The sequence below is a fragment of the Hypanus sabinus genome, chromosome 3, assembly GCF_030144855.1.
Source record: "Hypanus sabinus isolate sHypSab1 chromosome 3, sHypSab1.hap1, whole genome shotgun sequence".
Classification (NCBI taxonomy): domain Eukaryota; kingdom Metazoa; phylum Chordata; class Chondrichthyes; order Myliobatiformes; family Dasyatidae; genus Hypanus; species Hypanus sabinus.
This window is the reverse complement of record NC_082708.1, coordinates 1845453-1871430: the sequence shown is the minus strand read 5'-3', so window position 1 is coordinate 1871430 and position 25978 is coordinate 1845453. Positions and strand designations below refer to the sequence as shown.

Below are 25978 nucleotides of genomic sequence, written 5' to 3'. Positions count from 1 at the left end.
CGTTTGAGGTGAGTGTTTGGGGCTTTCAGACTGATGGGTTTGGGAGTTTAAGGTGAGGGTTTGGGGCTTTCAGAATGAGGGGTTTGGGAGTGTGAGGTGAGTGTTTGGGGCTTTCAGAGTGTGCAGTTTGGGAGTGTGAGGTGAGTGTTTGGGGGTTGCAGAGTGAGGAGTTTGTGAGTGTGAGGTGAGGGTTTGGGGCTTTCAGAGTGAGGAGTTTGTGATTGTGAGGTGAGGGTTTGGGTGTTGCAGAGTGAGGAGTTTGTGAGTGTGAGGTGAGGGTTTGGGGCTTTCAGAGTGAGGAGTTTGGGAGTGTGAGGTGAGGGTTTGGGTGTTGCAGAGTGAGGAGTTTTTGAGTGTCAATGTGAGGAGTTTTGGAGGGTCAGAGTGAGGGGGTTTGGGAGTTCAGGTGAGGAGTTTTGAAGTGTCAGAGTGAGGAGTTTTTGAGTGTCAATGTGAGGAGTTTTGGAGTGTCAGAGTGAGGGAGTTTGGAAGTTCAGGTGAGGAGTTTTGGAGTGACAGAATGAGGGATTTGGGAGTTTGAGGCAAGGAGTTTTGGAGTGTCAGAGTGAGGGAGTTTGGAAGTTCAGGTGAGGAGTTTTGGAGTGACAGAATGAGGGATTTGGAAGTTTGAGGTGAGGTGTTTTGGAGTGTCAGAGTGAGGGCGTTTGGGAGTTTGAGGTGAGGAGTTTTGGAGTGTCAGAGTGAGGGGTTTTGGAGTTTGAGGTGAGGAGTTTTGGAGTGTCTGAGTGAGCGGGTCTGGGAGTTTGAGGTGAGGTGTTTTGGAGTGTCAGAGTGAGGTGTTTGGGAGTTTGAGGTGAGGAGTTTTGGAGTGTCAGATTGAGAGTGTTTAGAAGTTTGGGTGATGGTTTTGGGTGTTGCAGAGTGAGGAGTTTGGGAGTGTGAGGTGAGGCTTTGGGGCTTTCAGAGTGAGGAGTTTGGGAGTGTGAGGTGAGGGTTTGGGGGTTGCAGTGTGAGGGTTTGGGTGTTTGAGGTGAGTCTTTGGGGCTTTCAGACTGATGGGTTTGGGAGTTTAAGTTGAGGGTTTGGGGCTTTCAGAATGATGGGTTTGGGAGTGTGAGGTGAGTGTTTGGGGCTTTCAGAGTGTGCAGTTTGGGAGTGTGAGGTGAGTGTTTGGGGGTTGCAGAGTGAGGAGTTTGTGAGTGTGAGGTGAGGGTTTGGGGCTTTCAGAGTGAGGAGTTTGGGAGTGTGAGGTGAGGGTTTGGGTGTTGCAGAGTGAGGAGTTTGTGAGTGTGAGGTGAGGGTTTGGGGCTTTCAGAGTGAGGAGTTTGGGAGTGTGAGGTGAGGGTTTGGGTGTTGCAGAGTGAGGAGTTTTTGAGTGTCAATGTGAGGAGTTTTGGAGTGTCAGAGTGAGGGGGTTTGGGAGTTCAGGTGAGGAGTTTTGAAGTGTCAGAGTGAGGAGTTTTTGAGTGTCAATGTGAGGAGTTTTGGAGTGTCAGAGTGAGGGTTTGGAGTTCAGATCAGGGGTTCTGGAGTGTCAGAGTGAGGGGTCTGGGAGTTTGAGGTAAGGAGTTTTGGAGTGAATGACGGGTTTGGGAGTTTGAGGAGAGGAGATTTGGAGTGTCAGAGTGAGGGTGTTTGGGAGTTTGAGCTGAGGAATTTTGGCGTATCAGAGTGAGGGGGTTTAGGAGTTTGAGGTGAGGAGTTTTGGAGTGTCAGAGTGAGGGGTTTGGAAGTTCAGATCAGGGGTTCTGGAGTGTCAGAGTGAGGGGTCTGGGAGTTTGAGGTAAGGAGTTTTGGAGTGTCTGAGTGACAGGTTTGGGAGTTTGAGGAGAGGAGTTTTGGAGTGTCTGAGTGAGGGGGTTTGGAAGTTCAAGTGAGGTGTTTTGGAGTGTCAGAGTGAGGGCGTTTGGGAGTTTGAGGTGAGGAGTTTTGGAGTGTCAGAGTGAGGGGTTTTGGAGTTTGAGGTGAGGAGTTTTGGAGTGTCAGAGTGAGGGTTTGGAGTTCAGATCAGGGGTTCTGGAGTGTCAGAGTGAGGGGTCTGGGAGTTTGAGGTAAGGAGTTTTGGAGTGAATGACGGGTTTGGGAGTTTGAGGAGAGGAGATTTGGAGTGTCAGAGTGAGGGTGTTTGGGAGTTTGAGGTGAGGAGTTTTGGAGTGTCAGAGTGAGGGGTCTGGGAGTTTGAGGCAAGCAGTTTTGGAGTGTCAGAGTGAGGGAGTTTGGAAGTTCAGGTGAGGAGTTTTGGAGTGACAGAATGAGGGATTTGGGAGTTTGAGATGAGGAGTTTTGGAGTGTCAGAGTGAGGGGGTTTGGGAGTTTGAGGAGAGGGGTTTTGGAGTGTCTGAGTGAGGGGGTTTGGAAGTTCAAGTGAGGTGTTTTGGAGTGTCAGAGTGAGGGCGTTTGGGAGTTTGAGGTGAGGAGTTTTGGAGTGTCAGAGTGAGGGGTTTTGGAGTTTGAGGTGAGGAGTTTTGGAGTGTCTGAGTGAGCGGGTTTGGGAGTTTGAGGTGAGGAGTTTTGGAGTGTCAGAGTGAGGTGTTTGGGAGTTTGAGGTGAGGAGTTTTGGAGTGTCAGATTGAGAGTGTTTAGAAGTTTGGGTGATGGTTTTGGGTGTTGCAGAGTGAGGAGTTTGGGAGTGTGAGGTGAGGCTTTGGAGATTTCAGAGTGAGGAGTTTGGGAGTGTGAGGTGAGGGTTTGGGGGTTGCAGTGTGAGGGTTTGGGCGTTTGAGGTGAGTGTTTGGGGCTTTCAGACTGATGGGTTTGGGAGTTTAAGTTGAGGGTTTGGGGCTTTCAGAATGAGGGGTTTGGGAGTGTGAGGTGAGTGTTTGGGGCTTTCAGAGTGTGCAGTTTGGGAGTGTGAGGTGAGTGTTTGGGGGTTGCAGAGTGAGGAGTTTGTGAGTGTGAGGTGAGGGTTTGGGGCTTTCAGAGTGAGGAGTTTGTGATTGTGAGGTGAGGGTTTGGGTGTTGCAGAGTGAGGAGTTTGTGAGTGTGAGGTGAGGGTTTGGGGCTTTCAGAGTGAGGAGTTTGGGAGTGTGAGGTGAGGGTTTGGGTGTTGCAGAGTGAGGAGTTTTTGAGTGTCAATGTGAGGAGTTTTGGAGGGTCAGAGTGAGGGGGTTTGGGAGTTCAGGTGAGGAGTTTTGAAGTGTCAGAGTGAGGAGTTTTTGAGTGTCAATGTGAGGAATTTTGGAGTGTCAGAGTGAGGGTTTGGAGTTCAGATCAGGGGTTCTGGAGTGTCAGAGTGAGGGGTCTGGGAGTTTGAGGTAAGGAGTTTTGGAGTGAATGACGGGTTTGGGAGTTTGAGGAGAGGAGATTTGGAGTGTCAGAGTGAGGGTGTTTGGGAGTTTGAGGTGAGGAGTTTTGGAGTGTCAGAGTGAGGGGTCTGGGAGTTTGAGGCAAGCAGTTTTGGAGTGTCAGAGTGAGGGAGTTTGGAAGTTCAGGTGAGGAGTTTTGGAGTGACAGAATGAGGGATTTGGGAGTTTGAGATGAGGAGTTTTGGAGTGTCAGAGTGAGGGGGTTTGGGAGTTTGAGGAGAGGAGTTTTGGAGTGTCTGAGTGAGGGGGTTTGGAAGTTCAAGTGAGGTGTTTTGGAGTGTCAGAGTGAGGGCGTTTGGGAGTTTGAGGTGAGGAGTTTTGGAGTGTCAGAGTGAGGGGTTTTGGAGTTTGAGGTGAGGAGTTTTGGAGTGTCTGAGTGAGCGGGTTTGGGAGTTTGAGGTGAGGAGTTTTGGAGTGTCAGAGTGAGGTGTTTGGGAGTTTGAGGTGAGGAGTTTTGGAGTGTCAGATTGAGAGTGTTTAGAAGTTTGGGTGATGGTTTTGGGTGTTGCAGAGTGAGGAGTTTGGGAGTGTGAGGTGAGGCTTTGGAGATTTCAGAGTGAGGAGTTTGGGAGTGTGAGGTGAGGGTTTGGGGGTTGCAGTGTGAGGGTTTGGGCGTTTGAGGTGAGTGTTTGGGGCTTTCAGACTGATGGGTTTGGGAGTTTAAGGTGAGGGTTTGGGGCTTTCAGAATGAGGGGTTTGGGAGTGTGAGGTGAGTGTTTGGGGCTTTCAGAGTGTGCAGTTTGGGAGTGTGAGGTGAGTGTTTGGGGGTTGCAGAGTGAGGAGTTTGTGAGTGTGAGGTGAGGGTTTGGGGCTTTCAGAGTGAGGAGTTTGTGATTGTGAGGTGAGGGTTTGGGTGTTGCAGAGTGAGGAGTTTGTGAGTGTGAGGTGAGGGTTTGGGGCTTTCAGAGTGAGGAGTTTGGGAGTGTGAGGTGAGGGTTTGGGTGTTGCAGAGTGAGGAGTTTTTGAGTGTCAATGTGAGGAGTTTTGGAGGGTCAGAGTGAGGGGGTTTGGGAGTTCAGGTGAGGAGTTTTGAAGTGTCAGAGTGAGGAGTTTTTGAGTGTCAATGTGAGGAGTTTTGGAGTGTCAGAGTGAGGGGTTTGGAAGTTCAGATCAGGAGTTCTGGAGTGTCAGAGTGAGGGTTCTGGGAGTTTGAGGTAAGGAGTTTTGGAGTGAATGACGGGTTTGGGAGTTTGGGGAGAGGAGATTTGGAGTGTCGTAGTGAGGGTGTTTGGGAGTTTGAGGGGAGGAGTTTTGGAGTGTCAGAGAGTGGAGTTTTTGAGTGTTAATGTGAGGAGTTTTGGAGTGTCAGCGTGAGGGGTTTAGGAGTTTGAGGTAAGGAGTTTTGGAGTGTCAGAGTGAGGGGGTTCGGGAGTTCAGGTGAGGAGTATTGAAGTGTCAGAGTGAGGAGTTTTTGAGTGTCAATGTGAGGAGTTTTGGAGTGTGAGAGTGAGGGGTTTGGAAGTTCAGATCAGGGGTTCTGCAGTGTCAGAGTGAGAGGTCTGGGAGTTTGAGGTAAGGAGTTTTGGAGTGTCTGAGTGACGGGTTTGGGAGTTTGAGGAGAGGAGTTTTGGAGTGTCAGAGTGAGGGGGTTTGGGAGTTTGAGGTGAAGAGTTTTGGAGTGACAGAGTGAGGGGGTTCGGGAGTTCAGGTGAGGAGTATTGAAGTGTCATAGTGAGGAGTTTTTGAGTGTCAATGTGAGGAGTTTTGGAGTGTCAGAGTGAGGGGTTTGGAAGTTCAGATCAGGGGTTCTGCAGTGTCAGAGTGAGAGGTCTGGGAGTATGAGGTAAGGAGTTTTGGAGTGTCTGAGTGACGGGTTTGGGAGTTTGAGGAGAGGAGTTTTGGAGTGTCAGAGTGAGGGGGTTTGGGAGTTTGAGGTGAAGAGTTTTGGAGTGACAGATTGAGGGGGTTTGGAAATTCAGGTGAGGAGTTTTGGAGTGTCAGAGCGAGGAGTTTTGGAGTGTCTGAGTGACGGGTTTGGGAGTTTGAGGAGAGGAGTTTTGGAGTGTTAGAGTGACGGCGTTTGGGAGTTTGAGGTGAGGAGTTTTGGAGTGTCAGAGTGAGGGGTTTTGGAGTTTGAGGTGAGGAGTTTTGGAGTGTCTGAGTGAGGGGGTTTGGGAGTTCAGGTGAGGAGTTTTGAAGTGTCAGAGTGAGGAGTTTTTGAGTGTCAATGTGAGGAGTTTTGGAGTGTCAGAGTGAGGGTTTGGAGTTCAGATCAGGGGTTCTGGAGTGTCAGAGTGAGGGGTCTGGGAGTTTGAGGTAAGGAGTTTTGGAGTGAATGACGGGTTTGGGAGTTTGAGGTGAGGAGTTTTGGAGTGTCAGAGTGAGGGGTTTGGAAGTTCAGATCAGGGGTTCTGGAGTGTCAGAGTGAGGGGTCTGGGAGTTTGAGGTAAGGAGTTTTGGAGTGTCTGAGTGACGGGTTTGGGAGTTTGAGGAGAGGAGTTTTGGTGTCTCAGAGTGAGGGGGTTTGGAAGTTCAGGTGAGGAGTTTTGGAGTGTCAGAGAGTGGAGTTTTTGAGTGTTAATGTGAGGAGTTTTGGAGTGTCAGAGTGAGGAGTTTTTGAGTGTCAATGTGAGGAGTTTTGGAGTGTCAGAGTGAGGGGTTTGGAAGTTCAGATCAGGGGTTCTGCAGTGTCAGAGTGAGAGGTCTGGGAGTTTGAGGTAAGGAGTTTTGGAGTGTCTGAGTGACGGGTTTGGGAGTTTGAGGAGAGGAGTTTTGGAGTGTCAGAGTGAGGGGGTTTGGGAGTTTGAGGTGAAGAGTTTTGGAGTGACAGAGTGAGGGGGTTCGGGAGTTCAGGTGAGGAGTATTGAAGTGTCATAGTGAGGAGTTTTTGAGTGTCAATGTGAGGAGTTTTGGAGTGTCAGAGTGAGGGGTTTGGAAGTTCAGATCAGGGGTTCTGCAGTGTCAGAGTGAGAGGTCTGGGAGTATGAGGTAAGGAGTTTTGGAGTGTCTGAGTGACGGGTTTGGGAGTTTGAGGAGAGGAGTTTTGGAGTGTCAGAGTGAGGGGGTTTGGGAGTTTGAGGTGAAGAGTTTTGGAGTGACAGAGTGAGGGGGTTTGGAAATTCAGGTGAGGAGTTTTGGAGTGTCAGAGCGAGGAGTTTTGGAGTGTCTGAGTGACGGGTTTGGGAGTTTGAGGAGAGGAGTTTTGGAGTGTTAGAGTGACGGCGTTTGGGAGTTTGAGGTGAGGAGTTTTGGAGTGTCAGAGTGAGGGGTTTTGGAGTTTGAGGTGAGGAGTTTTGGAGTGTCTGAGTGAGGGGGTTTGGGAGTTCAGGTGAGGAGTTTTGAAGTGTCAGAGTGAGGGTTTGGAGTTCAGATCAGGGGTTCTGGAGTGTCAGAGTGAGGGGTCTGGGAGTTTGAGGTAAGGAGTTTTGGAGTGAATGACGGGTTTGGGAGTTTGAGGAGAGGAGATTTGGAGTGTCAGAGTGAGGGTGTTTGGGAGTTTGAGGTGAGGAGTTTTGGAGTGTCAGAGTGAGGGGTTTGGAAGTTTGAGGCAAGGAGTTTTGGAGTGTCAGAGTGAGGGAGTTTGGAAGTTCAGGTGAGGAGTTTTGGAGTGACAGAATGAGGGATTTGGAAGTTTGAGGTGAGGTGTTTTGGAGTGTCAGAGTGAGGGCGTTTGGGAGTTTGAGGTGAGGAGTTTTGGAGTGTCAGAGTGAGGGGTTTTGGAGTTTGAGGTGAGGAGTTTTGGAGTGTCTGAGTGAGCGGGTCTGGGAGTTTGAGGTGAGGTGTTTTGGAGTGTCAGAGTGAGGTGTTTGGGAGTTTGAGGTGAGGAGTTTTGGAGTGTCAGATTGAGAGTGTTTAGAAGTTTGGGTGATGGTTTTGGGTGTTGCAGAGTGAGGAGTTTGGGAGTGTGAGGTGAGGCTTTGGGGCTTTCAGAGTGAGGAGTTTGGGAGTGTGAGGTGAGGGTTTGGGGGTTGCAGTGTGAGGGTTTGGGTGTTTGAGGTGAGTGTTTGGGGCTTTCAGACTGATGGGTTTGGGAGTTTAAGGTGAGGGTTTGGGGCTTTCAGAATGATGGGTTTGGGAGTGTGAGGTGAGTGTTTGGGGCTTTCAGAGTGTGCAGTTTGGGAGTGTGAGGTGAGTGTTTGGGGGTTGCAGAGTGAGGAGTTTGTGAGTGTGAGGTGAGGGTTTGGGGCTTTCAGAGTGAGGAGTTTGGGAGTGTGAGGTGAGGGTTTGGGTGTTGCAGAGTGAGGAGTTTGTGAGTGTGAGGTGAGGGTTTGGGGCTTTCAGAGTGAGGAGTTTGGGAGTGTGAGGTGAGGGTTTGGGTGTTGCAGAGTGAGGAGTTTTTGAGTGTCAATGTGAGGAGTTTTGGAGTGTCAGAGTGAGGGGGTTTGGGAGTTCAGGTGAGGAGTTTTGAAGTGTCAGAGTGAGGAGTTTTTGAGTGTCAATGTGAGGAGTTTTGGAGTGTCAGAGTGAGGGTTTGGAGTTCAGATCAGGGGTTCTGGAGTGTCAGAGTGAGGGGTCTGGGAGTTTGAGGTAAGGAGTTTTGGAGTGAATGACGGGTTTGGGAGTTTGAGGAGAGGAGATTTGGAGTGTCAGAGTGAGGGTGTTTGGGAGTTTGAGGTGAGGAATTTTGGCGTATCAGAGTGAGGGGGTTTAGGAGTTTGAGGTGAGGAGTTTTGGAGTGTCAGAGTGAGGGGTTTGGAAGTTCAGATCAGGGGTTCTGGAGTGTCAGAGTGAGGGGTCTGGGAGTTTGAGGTAAGGAGTTTTGGAGTGTCTGAGTGACGGGTTTGGGAGTTTGAGGAGAGGAGTTTTGGAGTGTCAGAGTGAGGGGGTTTGGAAGTTCAGGTGAGGGGTTTTGGAGTGTCAGAGAGTGGAGTTTTTGAGTGTTAATGTGAGGAGTTTTGGAGTGTCAGAGTGAGGGGGTTTAGGAGTTTGAGGTAAGGAGTTTTGGAGTGTCAGAGTGAGGGGGTTCGGGAGTTCAGGTGAGGAGTATTGAAGTGTCAGAGTGAGGAGTTTTTGAGTGTCAATGTGAGTAGTTTTGGAGTGTCAGAGTGAGGGGTTTGGAAGTTCAGATCAGGGGTTCTGCAGTGTCAGAGTGAGAGGTCTGGGAGTATGAGGTAAGGAGTTTTGGAGTGTCTGAGTGACGGGTTTGGGAGTTTGAGGAGAGGAGTTTTGGAGTGTCAGAGTGAGGGGGTTTGGTCGTTTGAGGTGAAGAGTTTTGGAGTGACAGAGTGAGGGGGTTTGGAAATTCAGGTGAGTAGTTTTGGAGTGTCAGAGCGAGGAGTTTTGGAGTGTCTGAGTGACGGGTTTGGGAGTTTGAGGAGAGGAGTTTTGGAGTGTTAGATTGACAGCATTTGGGAGTTTGAGGTGAGGAGTTTTGCAGTGTCAGAGTGAGGGGTTTTGGAGTTTGAGGTGAGGAGTTTTGGAGTGTCTGAGTGAGCGGGTTTGGGAGTTTGAGGTGAGGAGTTTTGGAGTGTCAGAGTGAGGTGTTTGGTAGTTTGAGGTGAGGAGTTTTGGAGTGTCTGAGTGAGCCGGTTTGGGAGTTTGAGGGAAGGAGTTTTGGAGAGTCAGAGTGCGGGGGTTTTGGGAGTTTGAGGTGAGGAGTTTTGGAGTGTCAGAGTGAGGTGTTTGGGAGTTTGAGGTGAGGAGTTTTGGAGTGTCTGAGTGAGCGGGTTTGGGAGTTTAACGTGAGGAGTTTTGGAGTGTCAGAGTGAAGTGTTTGGGAGTTTGAGGTGAGGAGTTTTGGAGTGTCAGAGTGAGGTGTTTGGGAGTTTGAGGTGAGGAGTTTTGAGTGTCAGAGTGAGGTGTTTGGGAGTTTGAGGTGAGGAGTTTTGGAGTGTCAGATTGAGAGTGTTTAGAAGTTTGGGTGATGGTTTTGGGTGTTGCAGAGTGAGGAGTTTGGGAGTGTGAGGTGAGGGTTTGGGGGTTGCAGTGTGAGGGTTTGGGTGTTTGAGGTGAGTGTTTGGGGCTTTCAGAATGAGGGGTTTGGGAGTGTGAGGTGAGTGTTTGGGGCTTTCAGAGTGTGCAGTTTGGGAGTGTGAGGTGAGTGTTTGGGGCTTTCAGAATGAGGGGTTTGGGAGTGTGAGGTGAGTGTTTGGGGCTTTCAGAGTGAGGAGTTTGGGAGTGTGAGGTGAGGGTTTGGGGCTTTCAGAGTGAGGAGTTTGGGAGTTTGAGGTGAGTGTTTGGGGCTTTCAGAGTGTGCGGTTTGGGAGTGTGAGGTGAGGGTTTGGGGCTTTCAGAATGAGGGGTTTGGGAGTGTGAGGTGAGTGTTTGGGGCTTTCAGAGTGTGCGGTTTGGGAGTGTGAGGTGAGGGTTTGGGTGTTGCAGAGTGAGGAGTTTGTGAGTGTGAGGTGAGGGTTTGGGGCTTTCAGAGTGAGTGGTTTGGGAGTGTGAGGTGAGGGTTTGGGGGTTGCAGTGTGAGGGTTTGGGTGTTTGAGGTGAGTGTTTGGGGCTTTCAGACTGATGGGTTTGGGAGTTTGAGGTGAGTGTTTGGGGCTTTCAGAGTGTGCGGTTTGGGAGTTTGAGGTGAGGGTTTGGGGGTTGCAGTATGAGGGGTTTGGGAGTGTGAGGTGAGTGTTTGGGGCTTTCAGAGTCAGGAGTTTGGGAGTGTGAGGTGAGTGTTTGCGGGTTGCAGAGTGAAGGGTTTGGGAGTTTGAGTTGAGGGTTTTGGGGTTTCAGAGTGAGTGGTTTGGGAGTTTGAGGTGAGGTTTTGGGGGTTGCTGAGTGAGGAGTTTTGGAGTGTCACAGTGAGGGCGTTTGGAAGTTCAGGTGAGGAGTTTTGGAGTGTCAGAGTGAGGGGGTTCGGAAGTTCAGGTGAGGTGTTTTGGAGTGTCAGAGTGAGAGTGTTTAGAAGTTTGGGTGATGGTTTTGGAGGTTGCAGAGTGAGGGGTTTGGTAGCGTGAGGTGTGGGTTTGGGGCTTTCAGAATGAGGGGTTTGGGAGTTTGAGTTGAGGGTTTGGGGCTTTCAGAGTGAGGAGTTTGGGCGTTTGAGGTGAGGAGTTTTGGAGTGTCAGAGCGAGGGGTTTGGGAGTTTGAGGCAAGGAGTTTTGGAGTGTCAGAGTGAGGGAGTTTGGAAGTTCAGGTGAGGAGTTTTGGAGTGACAGAATGTGGGATTTGGGAGTTTGAGGTGAGGAGTTTTGGTGTGACAGAGTGAGGGGATTTCAAAGTTCAGTTGAGGACTTTTGGAGTGTCAGAGTGTGGAGTTTTGGAGTGTCTGAGTGAGGGGAGTTTGGGTGTTTGAGGTGAGGAGTTTTGGAGTGTCACAGTGAGGGGGTTTGGAAGGTCAGGTGAGGAGTTTTGGAGTGTCAGAGTGAGGAGTTTTGGAGTGTCAATGTGAGGAGTTTTGAAGTGTCACAGTGAGGGGCTTTGGAAGTTCAGGTGAGGAGTTTTGTAGTGACAGAATGAGGGATTTGGGAGTTTGAGGTGAGGAGTTTTGGAGTGTCTGAGTGATGGGTTTGGGAGTTTGAGGTGAGGAGTTTTGGAGTGTCAGAGTGAGGAGGTTTGGGAGTTTGAGGAGAGGAGTTTTGGAGTGTTAGAGTGATGGTGTTTGGGAGTTTGAGGTGAGGAGTTTTGGAGTGTCTGAGTGAGCGGGTTTGGGAGTTTGAGGTGAGGAGTTTTGGAGTGTCAGAGTGAGGTGTTTGGGAGTTTGAGGTGAGGAGTTTTGGAGTGTCAGAGTGAGAGTGTTTAGAACTTCGGGTGATGGTTTTGGGGGTTGCAGAGTGAGGAGTTTGAGAGTGTGAGGTGAGGGTTTGGGGCTTTCAGAATGAGGAGTTTGGGTGTTAGAGGTGAGGGTTTGGGGCTTTCAGAATGAGGAGTTTGGGTGTTAGAGGTGAGGGTTTGGGGCTTTCAGAGTCAGGAGTTTGGGAGTGTGAGGTGAGGGTTTGGGGCTTTCAGAATGAGGAGTTTGGGTGTTAGAGGTGAGGGTTTGGGGCTTTCAGAATGAGGAGTTTGGGTGTTAGAGGTGAGGGTTTGGGGCTTTCAGAGTCAGGATTTTGGGTGTTAGAGGTGAGGATTTGGGGCTTTCAGAGTGAGGAGTTTGGGTTTTAGAGGTGAGGGTTTGGGGCTTTCAGAGTGAGGAGTTTGGGAGTGTGAGGTGAGGGTTTAGGTGTTGCAGAGTGAGGAGTTTGTGAGTGTGAGGTGAGGGTTTGGGGCTTTCAGAGTCAGGAGTTTGGGTGTTAGAGGTGAGGGTTTGGGGCTTTCAGAGTGAGGGGTTTGGGTGTGTGAGGTGAGTGTTTGGGGGTTGCAGAGTGAGGAGTTTGTGAGTGTGAGGTGAGGGTTTGGGGCTTTCAGAGTCAGGAGTTTGGGTGTTAGAGGTGAGGGTTTGGGGCTTTCAGAGTGAGGGGTTTGGGTGTGTGAGGTGAGTGTTTGGGGGTTGCAGAGTGAGGAGTTTGTGAGTGTGAGGTGAGGGTTTGGGGCTTTCAGAGTCAGGAGTTTGGGTGTTAGAGGTGAGGGTCTGGGGGTTGCAGAGTGAGGAGTTTACGAGTTTGAGGTGAGGTTTTGCGGGTTGCAGAGTGAAGGGTTTGGGAGTTTGAGGTGAGGGTTTTGGGGTTTCAGAGTGAGTGGTTTGGGAGTTTGAGGTGAGGTTTTGGGGGTTGCTGAGTGAGGAGTTTTGGAGTGTCACAGTGAGGGGGTTTGGAAGTTCAGGTGAGGAGTTTTGGAGTGTCAGAGTGAGGGGTGTTTTGGAGTTTGAGGTGAGGAGTTTTGGAGTGTCAGAGTGAGGGGGTTTGGAAATTCAGGTGAGGAGTTTTGGAGTGTCAGAGTGTGGAGTTTTGGAGTGTCAGAGAGAGGGCGTTTGGGAGTTTGAGGTAAGGAGTTTTGGAGTGTCAGAGTGATGGGGTTTAGAAGTTCAGGTGAGGAGTTTTGGAGTGTCAGAGTGAGGGGTGTTTTGGAGTTTGAGGTGAGGAGTTTTGGCGTTTGAGGTGAGGAGTTTTGGAGTGTCAGAGTGAGGGGGTTTGGGAGTTTGAGGTGAGGAGTTTTGGAGTGTCAGAGTGAGGGGGTTTGGGAGTTTGGGTGATGGTTTTGGAGGTTGCAGAGTGAGGGGTTTGGTAGCGTGAGGTGCCGGTTTGGGGCTTTCAGAATGAGGGGTTTGGGAGTTTGAGTTGAGGGTTTGGGGCTTTCAGAGTGAGGTGTTTGGGTGTTTGACGTGAGGTTTTGGGGGTTGCAGAGTGAGGGGTTTGGGTGTTTGAGGTGAGTGTTTGGGGCTTTCAGAGTGAGGAGTTTGGGAATGTGAGGTGAGGGTTTGGGGCTTTCAGAGTGAGGAGTTTGGGAGTGTGAGGTGAGGGTTTGGGGCTTTCAGAGTGAGGAGTTTGGGAGTGTGAGGTGAGGGTTTGGGGCTTTCAGGGTGAGCGGTTTGGGAGTTTGAGGTGAGGTTTTGGGGGTTGCAGAGTGAGGAGTTTGGGAGTGTGAGGTGAGGGTTTGGGGCTTTCAGAGTGAACGGTTTGGGAGTGTGAGCTGAGGGTTTGGGTGTTGCAGAGTGAGGAGTTTGTGAGTGTGAGGTGAGGGTTTGGGGCTTTCAGAGTGAGGGTTTTGGGTGTTTGAGGTGAGGTTTATGGGGTTTTGTGTGTGCCCTAAGCGATCTGCTGGGATTCCCTGCCTGACATGTGCACTGGATGTGCCTTTACCCTGCTTATAAACGAGCCAAAGGTGATGCTGTTGTCCGGTTTCTCCTGAAGGTGTGCGATTGCTGTGCTGAGGTCAGTGGTGAGTTGGCAGAGCAGACGGTCAATCTTGTCCTTCAGTACCTGCAGGATCTGCTGCAGCATCGACGCCAGCGCAGGAACTGCAACAGGGGACAGGCACTGACTGAGGATTGCAACCAGCAAGTGTCACTCACAGCTGTCTCCATTTTGCTGCTGACATGGCCGCTGACGTGGGTGAGAGATCAATCAGGTAGCAGTGTGAGATAGTTGTGTGAGAAATCTCTGGTGACAAGGTGTGGCAGGGAGTAAGAGCAGTTCCTTGTGACACTGACACAGTTGTGTTAGTGAGTGTGTGAGATCTCTCTCAAGCTTCAGTGTGGAATGGTGGGGTGAGTGAGTGTGAGACAGATGGGTGAGTGTGTGCGAACTCTCTCATGCACAGTGGGAGACGGTTGTGTGTGAGTGTGTGCAAACTTTCTCATGCAGTGTGAGACTGTTTTGTCAGTGAGTGTGTGCGAACTCTCTCATGCACAGTACGAGACAGTTGTGTTGGTGAGTGTGTGTGAACTCTCATGCACAGTGTGAGACTGTTGTGTCGGTGAGTGTGTGCGAACTCTCTCATGCACAGTGTGAGACTGTTGTGTCGGTGAGTGTGTGCGAACTCTCTCATGCACAGTGTGAGACTGTTGTGTTGGTGATTGTGTGCGAACTCTCTCATGCACAGTGTGAGACTGTTGTGTCGGTGAGTGCGTGTGAACTCTCCCATGCACAATGTGAGACTGTTGTGTCAGTGATTGTGTGTGGACTCTCCCATGCACAATGTGAGACTGTTGTGTCAGTGATTGTGTGCGAACTCTCCCATGCATAGTGTGAGGCTGTGTGTCGGTGATTGTGTGCGAACTCTCCCATGCATAGTGTGAGACAGTTGTGTTGGTGCGTGTGTACGAACTCTCTCATGCAGTGTGAGACGGTTGTGTCGGTGAGTGTGTGCGAACTCTCTCATGCACGGTGTGAGACGGTTGTGTTGGTGAGTGTTTCAAACTCTCTCATGCACAGTGTGAGATGGTTGTGTCGGTGCGTGTGTACCTACCCATCTCATGCTGAACGTAGGTACAGTCCAACACCAGCAGACGGTTTGTGCAGACCAGCACTGGGCTCACCCTCCTTGCCCGGCTCTCCCACTTTCTCAGCTTGGCAATAAGTTCTTGGAATTGCTCCAGTCTCCAGCTGTACATCTGTTCCACAGCGGCCATATTCCATTCTCGGATCACTTGGAGTGTTTCCAGCAGCCAGATTTTGCGGATTCGGAACATGAGTGTCTCTTTCAGGGAATCCTGAGAGAGAATAGAATCACTGTGAAACCTCGCTCACTCCCTGCAGCAACGACTCCAGGTACTCACAGGCCTCACAGCCTCACAGAATCCACCAGGCCGTCAGACTGCTTAACTCATGCTGACACAACTGTATTTCTATGTTATATTGACTATCCAGTTGTACATAATATTTATTATAAATTACTATCATTGCACATTTGAACAGACTCCTCATGTCTATAAAGGATGTAAGTAATAAAGTTATTTCAATTCAATTCAATTCCTTCAGCCCACAGACTCTCTGCCCCTTTAAATATACGCAATACCTAGGCTTCTACAACTGTCTGTAGCAATGAACTCATAAGACTCACTACCATCTGGCTTAAAAAATTATTCTCATCTCTTTTCTAAATGGACATCCTTCTATTCCGAGGTTGTGCCCCCTGCTCCTAGACTCCCACACTATAAGGAGCATGGTCTCCACATCCACTCTATCTAGCCCTTTCAATATTCAATAGGTTTCAATGAGATCCCCCCCTTATTCTTTTATACTGCACTGAGTACAGGTTCAGAGCCAAAACACTCCTCATACCTTTGGAATCTTTCTCATGAGCCTCCTCTGGACTCTCTCCAGTAGCAGCACATCCTCTCTAAGATAAGCTGCTTCAATACTCCATGTGTGGTCTGACCAATGTTTTATAAACCTCAGCATTATATTCTAGTCCGCTTTAAATGAATGCTAACATAGTATTTGCCTTCCTCACCATCGACTCAACCTGCAAGTTAACTTTTAGGGTATCCTGTACAAGGACTCCCAAGTTCCTTTGTACCTCTGATTTTTACAATTTCTCCCCATTTAGAAAAAACTTTGTGTCTTTATTCTTCTACCAAAGTGTATTACTGGACGTTTCTCCACACTATATTCCATCTGTCACTTCTTTGCCCATTATCCCAATCTGTCTAAATCTTCTGCAACATCTCTGCTTCCTTAACACTACCTACCCTTCCACCTATCTTCCTTTCATCCACAAACTTGGCCAGAAAGCCATCAATTCTGTCATCCAAATCATTGTTGCATAATATGAAAAAAGTGTTCCCAGCACTGATACCTGTGGAACACCACTAATCACCGCAGCCAAAAGGAACAGACCAGAAGACATAGGAGCAGAATGAGGCCATTCAGCCCATTCAGTCCGCTCCACCATTTCATCATGGCTGATCCCGGATCCCACTCAACCCCATACACTTGCCTCTCACCATATCCCTTCATGCCCAGCCCAATCAATCTATCAACTTCCGCTTTGAGCATTCCATTGATCTACCACTCATCGGCTAAAAAAAAAATCCTCTTACTGCTGTCCTAAAAGGTTGCCCCTTAAATTTGAGGCTCTGCCCTCTAGTTCTGCATACCCCCACCATAGGAAACATCCTCTCCACATCCACCTTATCTAGTTCATTCAACATTTGGTAGGTTTCAATGAGATCCCCTCGCATTCTTCTGAATTCCATTGAGTACAGGCCCAAAGCTGCCAAACGGTCCACATAAGTGTGGCCTGACTAGTGTCTTATAAAGCCTCAGCATTATCTCCTTTCTTTTATATTCTGTTCCACTTGAAATAAATGCCAACATTGCATTTGCCTTCTTTACCCCAGACTCAACCTGTAAATTAACCTTCTGCAAGTCTTGCATGAGGACTCCTAAGTCCCTCTGCACCTCCGATGTTTGAACCTTCTCCCTACTTAGGTAAGAGTCTGCATTATTGTTCCTTTTACCAAAATACATTATCATACATTTCTCAACACTGTATTCCATCTGCCACTTTTTTGTCCATTCTTTTGATTTGTCTAAGTCCTCCTGTAATCACAATGCTTCTTTGGCAATATCTACCCCTCCACCTCTCTTTGTATCATCCACAAACTTTGCCACAAAGCCATCAATTCCATTGTCTAAATCACTGTATGTGAAACGTAGCAATCCCAATACTGACCCCTGAGGAACATCACTAGTCACTGGCAGCCAACCAGAAAAGGCCCCTTTATTCCCACTTGCTGCCTCCTGTCTGTCAGCCATTCCTCTATCCATGCCGGTATCTTTCCTGTAACACCATAGGATTTTTTGTTAAGCAGCTTCATGTGAGGCATCTTATCAAATGCCTTCTGAAAATCTAAGTAAATGACATCATCTGCCTCTCCTTTGTCCACCCTGCTTGTTACTTCCTTGAAGAATTTTAACAGATTTATCAGGCAAGATTGCCCTTTACAAAAACCACGCTGACTTTGACTTATTTTATCATTAGTCTCCAGGTACCCCAAAACCTCATCCTTAATAATTGACTCCATCACTTTCCCTAACACTGTTAGGCTAACTGGCCTATAATTTCCTTTCTTTTGCCCTCCTCCCTTCTTAAAGATTGGAGTGACATATGTGGGTCCATGCCAGAATCAAGTGATTCTTGAAAGATCATGACCAATGCATCTGTTGTCTATTCAACAACCTCTCTCAGGACTCTGGGCTGTAGTCCATCTGGTCCAGGTGACTTATCCACCTTAAGACCTTTGAGTTTGCCTAGCATTTTTTCCTTTATAATAGTAATGGCTCTCACTCCAGCTCCTGACACTCACAGACCTCTGGCACACTGCTAGTGTCTTCCACAGTGAAGACAGATGCGAAGTATTTATTAAGTTCATCTACCATTTCTTTGTACCCCTTACTACCTCACCAGCATCATTTTCCAGTGGTCCAAGATCAACTCTCACCTCCCTTTTATTCTGTATATAACTGAAAAATGTTACATATTACTGTTTTATATTAAATATGCCCTCATATTTCATCTTTTCCATTCTTATAGCTTTTTAGTTGCCTTTTGTGGGATTTTAAAAGCTTCCCAATCATCCAACTTCCCACTCACTTTTGTTCTCTTATATGCCCTTTCCTTGGCTTTTATGGAGTCCTTAACTTCCCTTTTCTACCCTGCCATTTGAGAACAACTTCTTCTGAGGGACATATCTATCCTGCACCTTGTGAACTATTCCCAGAAACTTTAGCCACTTCTGCTCTGCCATCATCCCTATCAAGATCCTCCTCCAATCCGCATGGGCAAGCTCTTCCCTCATGTCCCAGAAATTCCCTTTATTCCATTGCGATACTGATAAATCGAACAGAGAAATTTACAGCAAATTAAAGGTCCTTCGGCCCACAATGTTGTGCTGACCATGTAACCTACTCCAGAAACTGCCTAGAATTTTCTTAGTGCATTGCCCCCTAAGAGTCACTTAAAAGACTCTATTGTATCTGCCTCCACCACTGTTGCTGGCAGTGCATTCCACGCACCTACCACTCTATTTGTGGAAAAACTTACCCCTGACATCCCTTAGGTACCTATTTCCAAGCACATTAAAACTATGCCCCCTTGTGTTAGCCATTTCAGCTCTGGGAAAAAGCCTCTGGCTATCCACACGATCAATGCCCCTCATCATCTTATACACCTCTATCAGGTCACCTTTCATCCTCCGTCACTCCAAGGAGAAAAGACCAAGTTTACTCAACCTATTCTCAGAACGCATGCTCCCCAATCCAGGCAACATCCTTGTAAACCTCTTCTGCACCCTTTCTATAGTATCTACATCCTTCCTGTAGTGAGGCAACCAGAACTGAACACAGTACTCCAAGAGGGGTCTGACTAAGGTCTTACATAGCTGTAACATTACCTCACGGCTCTTGAACTCAATCCCACGGTTGATGAAGGCCAGCACACCATACACCTTCTTAACAAAGCTGTCAACCTGTGCAGCAGCTTTGAGTGCCCTAAGGACACGGACCCTAAGATCTCTCTGATCCTCCACACTGCCAAGAGTCTTACCATTTATATTATATTCCAGTTTCAAATTGGATTTAACAAAATGAACCACTTCACACTTATCTGGGTTGAAGTCCATCTGCCACTTCTCAGCACAGTTCTGCACCCTATTGATGTCACACTGTAACCTCTGACAGCCCTCCACATTATCCACAACAACCCCAACCTTTGTGTCATCAGCAAACTTACAAAACTATCCTTCTCTTTCTTCATACAGGTCATTTATAAAAATCTGGAAGAGGAGGGGGTCCCAGAACAGAGCCCTGTGGAACACCACCGGTCACCGACCTCCATGCAGGGGATACATGTGACCTATGCATCTCCCTCTCATACTGCTCTATGAATTCAATCATGTTACAGATGAGCTTAGAGTGTGGATCAGCACTGGAAGCTATGATGCTGTGGCCATTACAGAGACCTGGATGGCTCAGAGGCAGGAATGGTTACTTTGAGTGCCAGGCTTTAGATGTTTCAGAAAGGACAGGGAGGGAGGTAAAAGAGGTGGTGGTGTGGCACTGCTGATCAGAGATAGTGTCACAGCTGCAGAAAAGGAGGAAGTCATGGAGGGATTGTCTACGGAGTCTCTGTGGGTGGCAGTTAGAAAAAGGAAGCGGTCAATAACTCTACTGGGTGTTTTTTATAGACCACCCAATAGTAACAGGGACATCGAGGAGCAGATAGGGAGACAGATTCTGCAAAGGTGTAATAATAACAGGGTTGTTGTGGTGGGAGATTTAAATTTCCCAAATATCGATTGGCATCTCCCGAGAGCAAGGGGCTTAGATGGGCTGGAGTTTGTTAGATGTGTTCAAGAAGGTTTCCTGAAACAGTATGTGGATAAGCCTACAAGAAGAGAAGCTGTACTTGATCTGGTATTGGGAAATGAATCTGGTATCAGGTCTCTCAGTGGGAGAGCATTTTGTAGATAGTGATTACAACTCTACCTCCTTTACCATAGCACTGGAGAGGGATAGGAACAGACAAGTTAGGAAAGCATTAAGTTGGAGTAAGGAGGAATATGAAGCTATCAGGCAGGAACTTGGAAGCAGATGTTCTCAGTGAAATGTACGGAAGAAATGTGGTAAATGTTCAGGGGATATTTTCATGGAGTTCTGCATAGGTACGTTCCAATGAGACAGGGAAAAGATGGTAGGGTACAGGAACCGTGGTGTATAAAAGCTGTTGTAAATCTACTCAAGAAGAAAAGAACTCACAAAAGGTTCAAAAAACTAGGTAATGATAGAGATCTAGAAAATTATAAGGCTAGCAGGAAGGAGCTTAAGAATGAAATTAGGAGAGCCAGAAGGGGCCATGAGAAGGCCTTGGCAGACAGGATTAAGGAAAATCCCAAGGCATTCTACAAGGATGTGAAGAGCAAGAGGATAAGGTGTCTAAGATAAGGAGAACAGGACCAATCAAGTGTGACAGTGGGAAAGTGTGTATGGAACCGGAGGAAATAGCAGAGGTACTTAATGAATACTTTACTTCAGTATTCACTATGGAAAAGGATCTTGGCAATTGTAGTGATGACTTACAGTGGACTGAAAAGCTTGAGCATGTAGATATAAGGAAGAGGATATGCTGGAGCATCAGGTTGGATAAGTCACTGGGACTGGACAAGATGTACTGCAGGCTGCTGTGGGAGGCAAGGGGAGAGATTGCTGAGCCTCTGGCGATGATCTTTGCATCATCAATGGAGACAGGAGAGGTTCCAGAGGATTGGAGGGTTGCAGATGTTGTTCCCTTATTCAAGAAAGGGAGTAGAGATAGTCCAGGAAATTATAGACCAGTGAGTCTTACTTCAGTGGTTGGTAAATTGATGGAGAAGATCCTGAGGGGCAGGATTTTTGAACATTTAGATAATATGATTAGGAATAGTCAGCATGACTTTGTCAAAGGCAAGTTGTGCCTTACGAGCCTGATTGAATGTTTTGAGGATGTGTCTAAGCACATTGATGAAGGAAGAGCAGTAGATGTAATGTATATGGATTTCAGCAAGGCATTTGACAAGGTACCCCGTGCAAGCCTTATAGTGAAAGTAAGGGGATATTGCTTTGTGGATCCAGAACTGGCTTGCCCAAAGAAGGCAGAGAGTGGTTGTAGATGGGTCATCTTCTGCATGGAGGTCGGTGACCAGTGGTGTGCTTCAGGGATCTGTTCTGGGACCCTTACTCTTCGTGATTTTTATAAATGACCTGGATAAGGAAGTGGAGGTTAGTAAATATGCTGATAACACAAAGGTTGGGGGTGTGTGGATAGTGTAGAGGGTTGTCAGAGGTTACAGTGGGACATTGATAGGATGCAAAACTGGGCTGAGAAGTGGCAGATGGAGTTTAGCCCAGATAAGTGTGAAGTGGTTTGTTTTGGTGGGTCAAATATGAAGGCAGAATATCATATTAATGGTAAGACTCTTGGCAGTGTGGAGGATCAGAGGGATCTTAGGGTCGGAGTCCATATGACACTCAAAGCTGCTACTTAGGTTGACTCTGTGGTTAAGGAGGCATACGGAGCATTGGCCTTCATAAGTCATGGGATTGAGTTTAAGAGCTGAAAGGTAATGTTATAGCCATATAGGACCTTGGTCAGACCCCACTTGGAGTACTGTGCTCAGTTCTGGTCACCTCACTACAGGAAGGATGTGGAAACCATAGAAAGGGTGCAGAGGAGATTTACAAGGATGTTGCATGGATTGGGGAGCCTGCCTTACGAGAATAGGTTGAGTGAACTCGGTCTTTTCTCCTTGGAGCGAAGGAGGATGAGAGGTGACCTGATAGAGGTGTACAAGATGATGAGAGGCATTGATTGTGTGGATAGTCAGAGGCTTTTTCCCAGGGCTGAAATGGTTGCCGCAAGAGGACACAGGTTTAAGGTGCTGGGGAGTAAGTACAGAAGAGATGTCAGGGGTAAATTTTTTACTTAGAGAGTGGTGAGTGAGTGGAATGGGCTGCTGGCGACGGAGGTGGAGGTGGATACGACAGGGTCTTTTTAGAGACCTTTGGATGGGTACATGGAGCTCAGAAAAATAGAGGGCTGTGGGTAACCCTGGGTAATTTCTAAGGTAGGGACATGTTTGGCACAGCTTTGTGGGCTGAAGGGCCTGTGTTGTGCTGTAGGATTTCTGTTTCTATATTACGATCACTGTCACCTAGGGGTTCCTTTATGTTAAGCTCCCTAATAAGAACTGGGTTATTACACAAAACCCACTTTTAGATACTTTCTCAAGTAGGCTTGAGCACAAGCTGTTCTAAAAAGCCATCTCATAGGCATTCAATAAATTCCCTCCCTTGTGATCTGACACCAACCAGATTTTCCCAACCCTCTTGCATAATGAAGTCCTCCATTACAATTCTGTCATTACCCTTATTACATGCCTTTTCCAGCTCCCTTGGTAATCTCAACCCCTCATCTTATCTACTATTTGGAGGCCTATATATTATTCCCATGATGTTTTTTTACCCTTGTAGTTCTGTAACCCCAACAAACATAGCTTCTCTGACCCTCTTTCTAAAGATGCAATTCCATCTCTCACCAACCGCCTATGCCTTCCTGCCAGTCTTTTCAGTATATCTTTGATATTAAGCTCCCAGCTATGGCCTTCTTTCAGTCATGATTCAGTGATGTCCACAATATAATACCGACTGATCTCTGATTATGCCACGAGTTTGTCCACCTTATTATGAACTCTACACACATTTAAATACAGCATCTTTACCCTGCATTCTTCACCCTTTTGAATTTTGCCTCTGTGGTTCAATTTAACTCTTTCCTCCGTCTGCAGTTGTAGGCTCCCTTTATTGCTATTCATTGCCTCCTGCCAGTCAGCTCGTTTATTCATGTTGGTACCTTTCCTGTGACGCAATAGGCTCTTCTTTGTGAAGGTACAAACTGGGTAGGTTCAGTCTAGCCTGGGCAGGATAGACCTTGTCCAGAGAAATGCAGTCTGCTACGTGATGCCTCCCCCAAGTCCTCACCTCAATTAACTGCTGTTGCCTCTTGAGGGCCCTCTGCAGTGCCACGTCGGAGGTGAGTACTGCACTCAGCATGCTGCTGGACAGCGGGTAGAGGTGATGTCCCAGGGATTCTCCACTGACACGCAACCCACCGACATCCATGTCACAGCGCGCCACCAAGTTGGTGGGGATGGAGCAGAAATGTTTGGAGCCCAGAGGCTTCGTCGTGTCACCAAATCTAGTAACCGTGGCTCGAAAACCTGCAATTACCAGTACATGAAAGTAAGAGGCTGCAGAGAGTGGAGGATTCAGTCCGACACATCACAGACACATCCCTCCCCATCAGGAATATCCACAGGACTCAATCTCCAATACATCATGGACAAATCCTTCCTCATCGGGAATATCCACAGCATTCAGTCCAATCCATCACGGACAAATCCTTCCCCATCGGGAATATCCACAGGATTCAGTCCAATACATCACGGACAAATCTGTCCATATCGGGAATATCCACAGGATTCAGTCCAATACATCACGGACAAATCCCTCCCCATCGGGAATATCCACAGGATTCAGTCCAATACATCACGGATACATCCCTACCCATCGGGAATATCCACAGGACTCAGTCTCCAATACATCACGGACAAATCTGTCCATATCGGGAATATCCACAGGATTCAGTCCAATACATCACGGACAAATCCCTCCCCATTGGGAATATTCACAGGATTCAGTCCAATACATCACGGACACATCCCTCCCCATCAGGAATATCCACAGGATTCAGTCTCCAATACATCACGGACACATCCCTCCCCATCAGGAATATCCACAGGATTCAGTCCGATACATCACAGACACATCCCTCCTAATCGGGAATATCCACAGGATTCAGTCCAATACATCATGGACAAATCCCTCCACATCGGGAATATCCACAGGATTCAGTCCGATACATCACGGACACATCCCTCCTCATCGGGAATATCCACAGGATTCAGTCCGATACATTACGGATATGTCCCCCCCCCATCGGGAATATCCACAGGATTCAGTACAATACATCAAGGACACATCCCTCCCCATCGGGAATATCCACAGGATTCAGTCTGATACATCACGGACACATCCCTCCCCATTGGGAATATCCACAGGATTCAGTCCGATACATCTAAGACACATCCCTCTCCATCTGGAATATCCACAGGATTCAGTCCGATACATCACAGACACTTCCATCCCCATCGGGAATATCCACAGGATTCAGTCCAATACATCACGGACACATCCCTCCCCATTGGGAATATCCACAGGATTCAGTCTGATACATCACGGACACATCCCTCCCCATCGGGAATATCCACAGGATTCAGTCCGATACATCTAAGACACATCCCTCTCCGTCCGGAATATCCACAGGATTCAGTCCGATACATCACAGACACTTCCATCCCCATCGGGAATATCCGCAGGATTCAGTCCAATACATCTCAGACAGATCCCTCTCCGTCGGGAATATCCACAGGATTCAGTCCGATACATCACAGACACTTCCATCCCCATCGGGAATATCCACAGGATTCAGTCCAATACATCTCAGACAAATCCCTCCCTGTCGGGAATATCCACAGGATTCAGTCTCCAATACATCACGGACACGTCTCACCCCATTGCAAATATCCAAAGGATTCAGTCCGATACATCACGGACACATCCCTCCCCATCGGGAATATCCACAGTATTCAGTCCAATACATAACAGACACTTCCATACCAATCGGGAATATCCACAGGATTCAGTCCGATACATCACAGACACGAACCTCCCCATCGGGAATATCCACAGGATTCAGTCCAATACATCACAGACACATCGCTCCCCATTGGGAATATCCACAGGATTCAGTCCAATACATCACAGACACATCCCTCCCCATCGGGAATATCCACAGGATTCAGTCCAATACATCACAGACACATCCCCCCCATCAGGAATATCCACAGGATTCAGTTCGATACATCACAGACACATCCCTGCCCGTCGGGAATATCCACAGGATTCAGTCCAATACATCACAGACACATCCCTCCCCATCGGGAATATCCACAGGATTCAGTCCAATACATCACAGACATCCCCCCCCCATCAGGAATATCCACAGGATTCAGTCCGATACATCACAGACACATCCCTCCCCGTCGGGAATACCCACAGGATTCAGTCAAATCCATCACGGACAAATCCCTCCCCATCGGAAATATCCACAGGACTCAGTCCGATACATCACGGACACATCCCTCCCCATCGGGAATATCCACAGGATTCAGACCGATACATCACAGACACTTCCCTCCCCATCGGGAATATCCACAGGATTCAGTACGATACATCACGGATACATTCCTCCCTGTCGGGAATATCCACAGGATTCAGTCCAATACATCACAGACACTTCCCTCCCCATCAGGAATATCGACAGGATTCAGTCCGATACATCACGGACATGTCCCTCCCCATCGGGAACATCCACAGGATTCAGTCTAATACATCACGGACACATTCCTCACCATCGGGAATATCCACAGGATTCATTCTGATACATCACAGACACTTCCCTCACCATCGGGAATATCCACAGGATTCAGTCCGATACATCACAGACACTTCCGTCCCCATCGGGAATATCCACAGGATTCAGTCCAATACATCACAGACACTTCCATCCCCATCGGGAATATCCACAGGACTCAGTCCGATACATCATGGACACATCCCTCCCCATCAGGAATATCCACAGGATTCTTTCCAGTACATCACGGACACATCCCTCCCCATCGGGAATATCCACAGGATTCAGTCCAATACATCTCAGATACATCCCTCTCCGTCGGGAATATCCACAGGATTCAGTCCGATACATCACGGACACATTCCTCCCCATCGGGAATATCCACAGGATTCAGTCCAATACATCACGGACACATCCCTCCCCATCGGGAATATCCACAGGATTCAGTCCGATACATCACAGAAACATCCCTCCCCATCGGGAATATCTAAGTGACTCAGTCCGATACATCAAGGACATGTCCCTCCCCATTCGGAATATCCACAGAACTCAGCCGCATACATCACGGACACATCCCTCCCCATCGGGAATATCAACAGGATTCAGTCCGATACATCTCAGACAAATCCCTCCCTGTCGCGAATATCCACAGGATTCAGTCCAATACATCACAGACACTTCCATCCCCATCAGGAATATCCACAGGACTCAGTCCGATACATCACGGACACATCCCTCCCCATCGGGAATATCTAAGTGACTCAGTCCGACACATCAAGGACATGTCCCTCCCCATCGGGAATATCCACAGAAATCAGCCCCATACATCACGGACACATCCCTCCCCATCGGGAATATCCACAGGATTCAGTCCGATACATCTCAGACATATCCCTCCCTGTCGGGAATATCCACAGGATTCAGTCTCCAATACATCACGGACATTTTTCACCCCATTGGGAATATCCACAGGATTCGGTCCGATACATCACGGACACATCCCTCCCCATGCGGAATATCCGCAGGATTCAGTCCATCCAGACACATCCCTCCCCATCGGGAATATCCACAGGATCCAGTCCGATACATCACGGACACATCCCTCCCCATCGGGAATGTCGAAAGAATTCAGTCCAATACATCACAGACAAATCCCTCCCCATCGGGAATATCCACAGGATTCAGTCTGATACATCACAGACACATCCCTCCCCATCGGGAATATCCACAGGATTCAGTCTGATACATCACGGACACATCCCATCGGGAATATTCACAGGATTCAGTCCGATACATCTCAGATACATCCCTCTCCATCGGGAATATCCACAGGATTCAGTCCGATACATCACAGACACTTCCGTCCCCATCGGGAATATCCACAGGACTCAGTCCGATACATCACGGACACATCCCTCCCCATCGGGAATATCCACAGGATTCAG

The 25978-nt window shown here is 48.2% G+C and overlaps 1 protein-coding gene across 1 annotated transcript in view; it reads right to left on the bottom strand.

Moving 5' to 3' along the window:
• Positions 1–25978, bottom strand: part of LOC132390686 (dynein heavy chain domain-containing protein 1-like) — a 199595-nt gene that overhangs the window by 57558 nt on the left and 116059 nt on the right. The window contains exons 11-13 of the mRNA XM_059963243.1: positions 21980–22218; positions 13929–14172; positions 12821–12978 (exon numbers count right to left, since the gene is read on the bottom strand). Of these exons, the coding sequence (XP_059819226.1) occupies positions 12821–12978; positions 13929–14172; positions 21980–22218 (641 nt within the window). The remainder of the gene's footprint in view (positions 1–12820; positions 12979–13928; positions 14173–21979; positions 22219–25978) is intronic.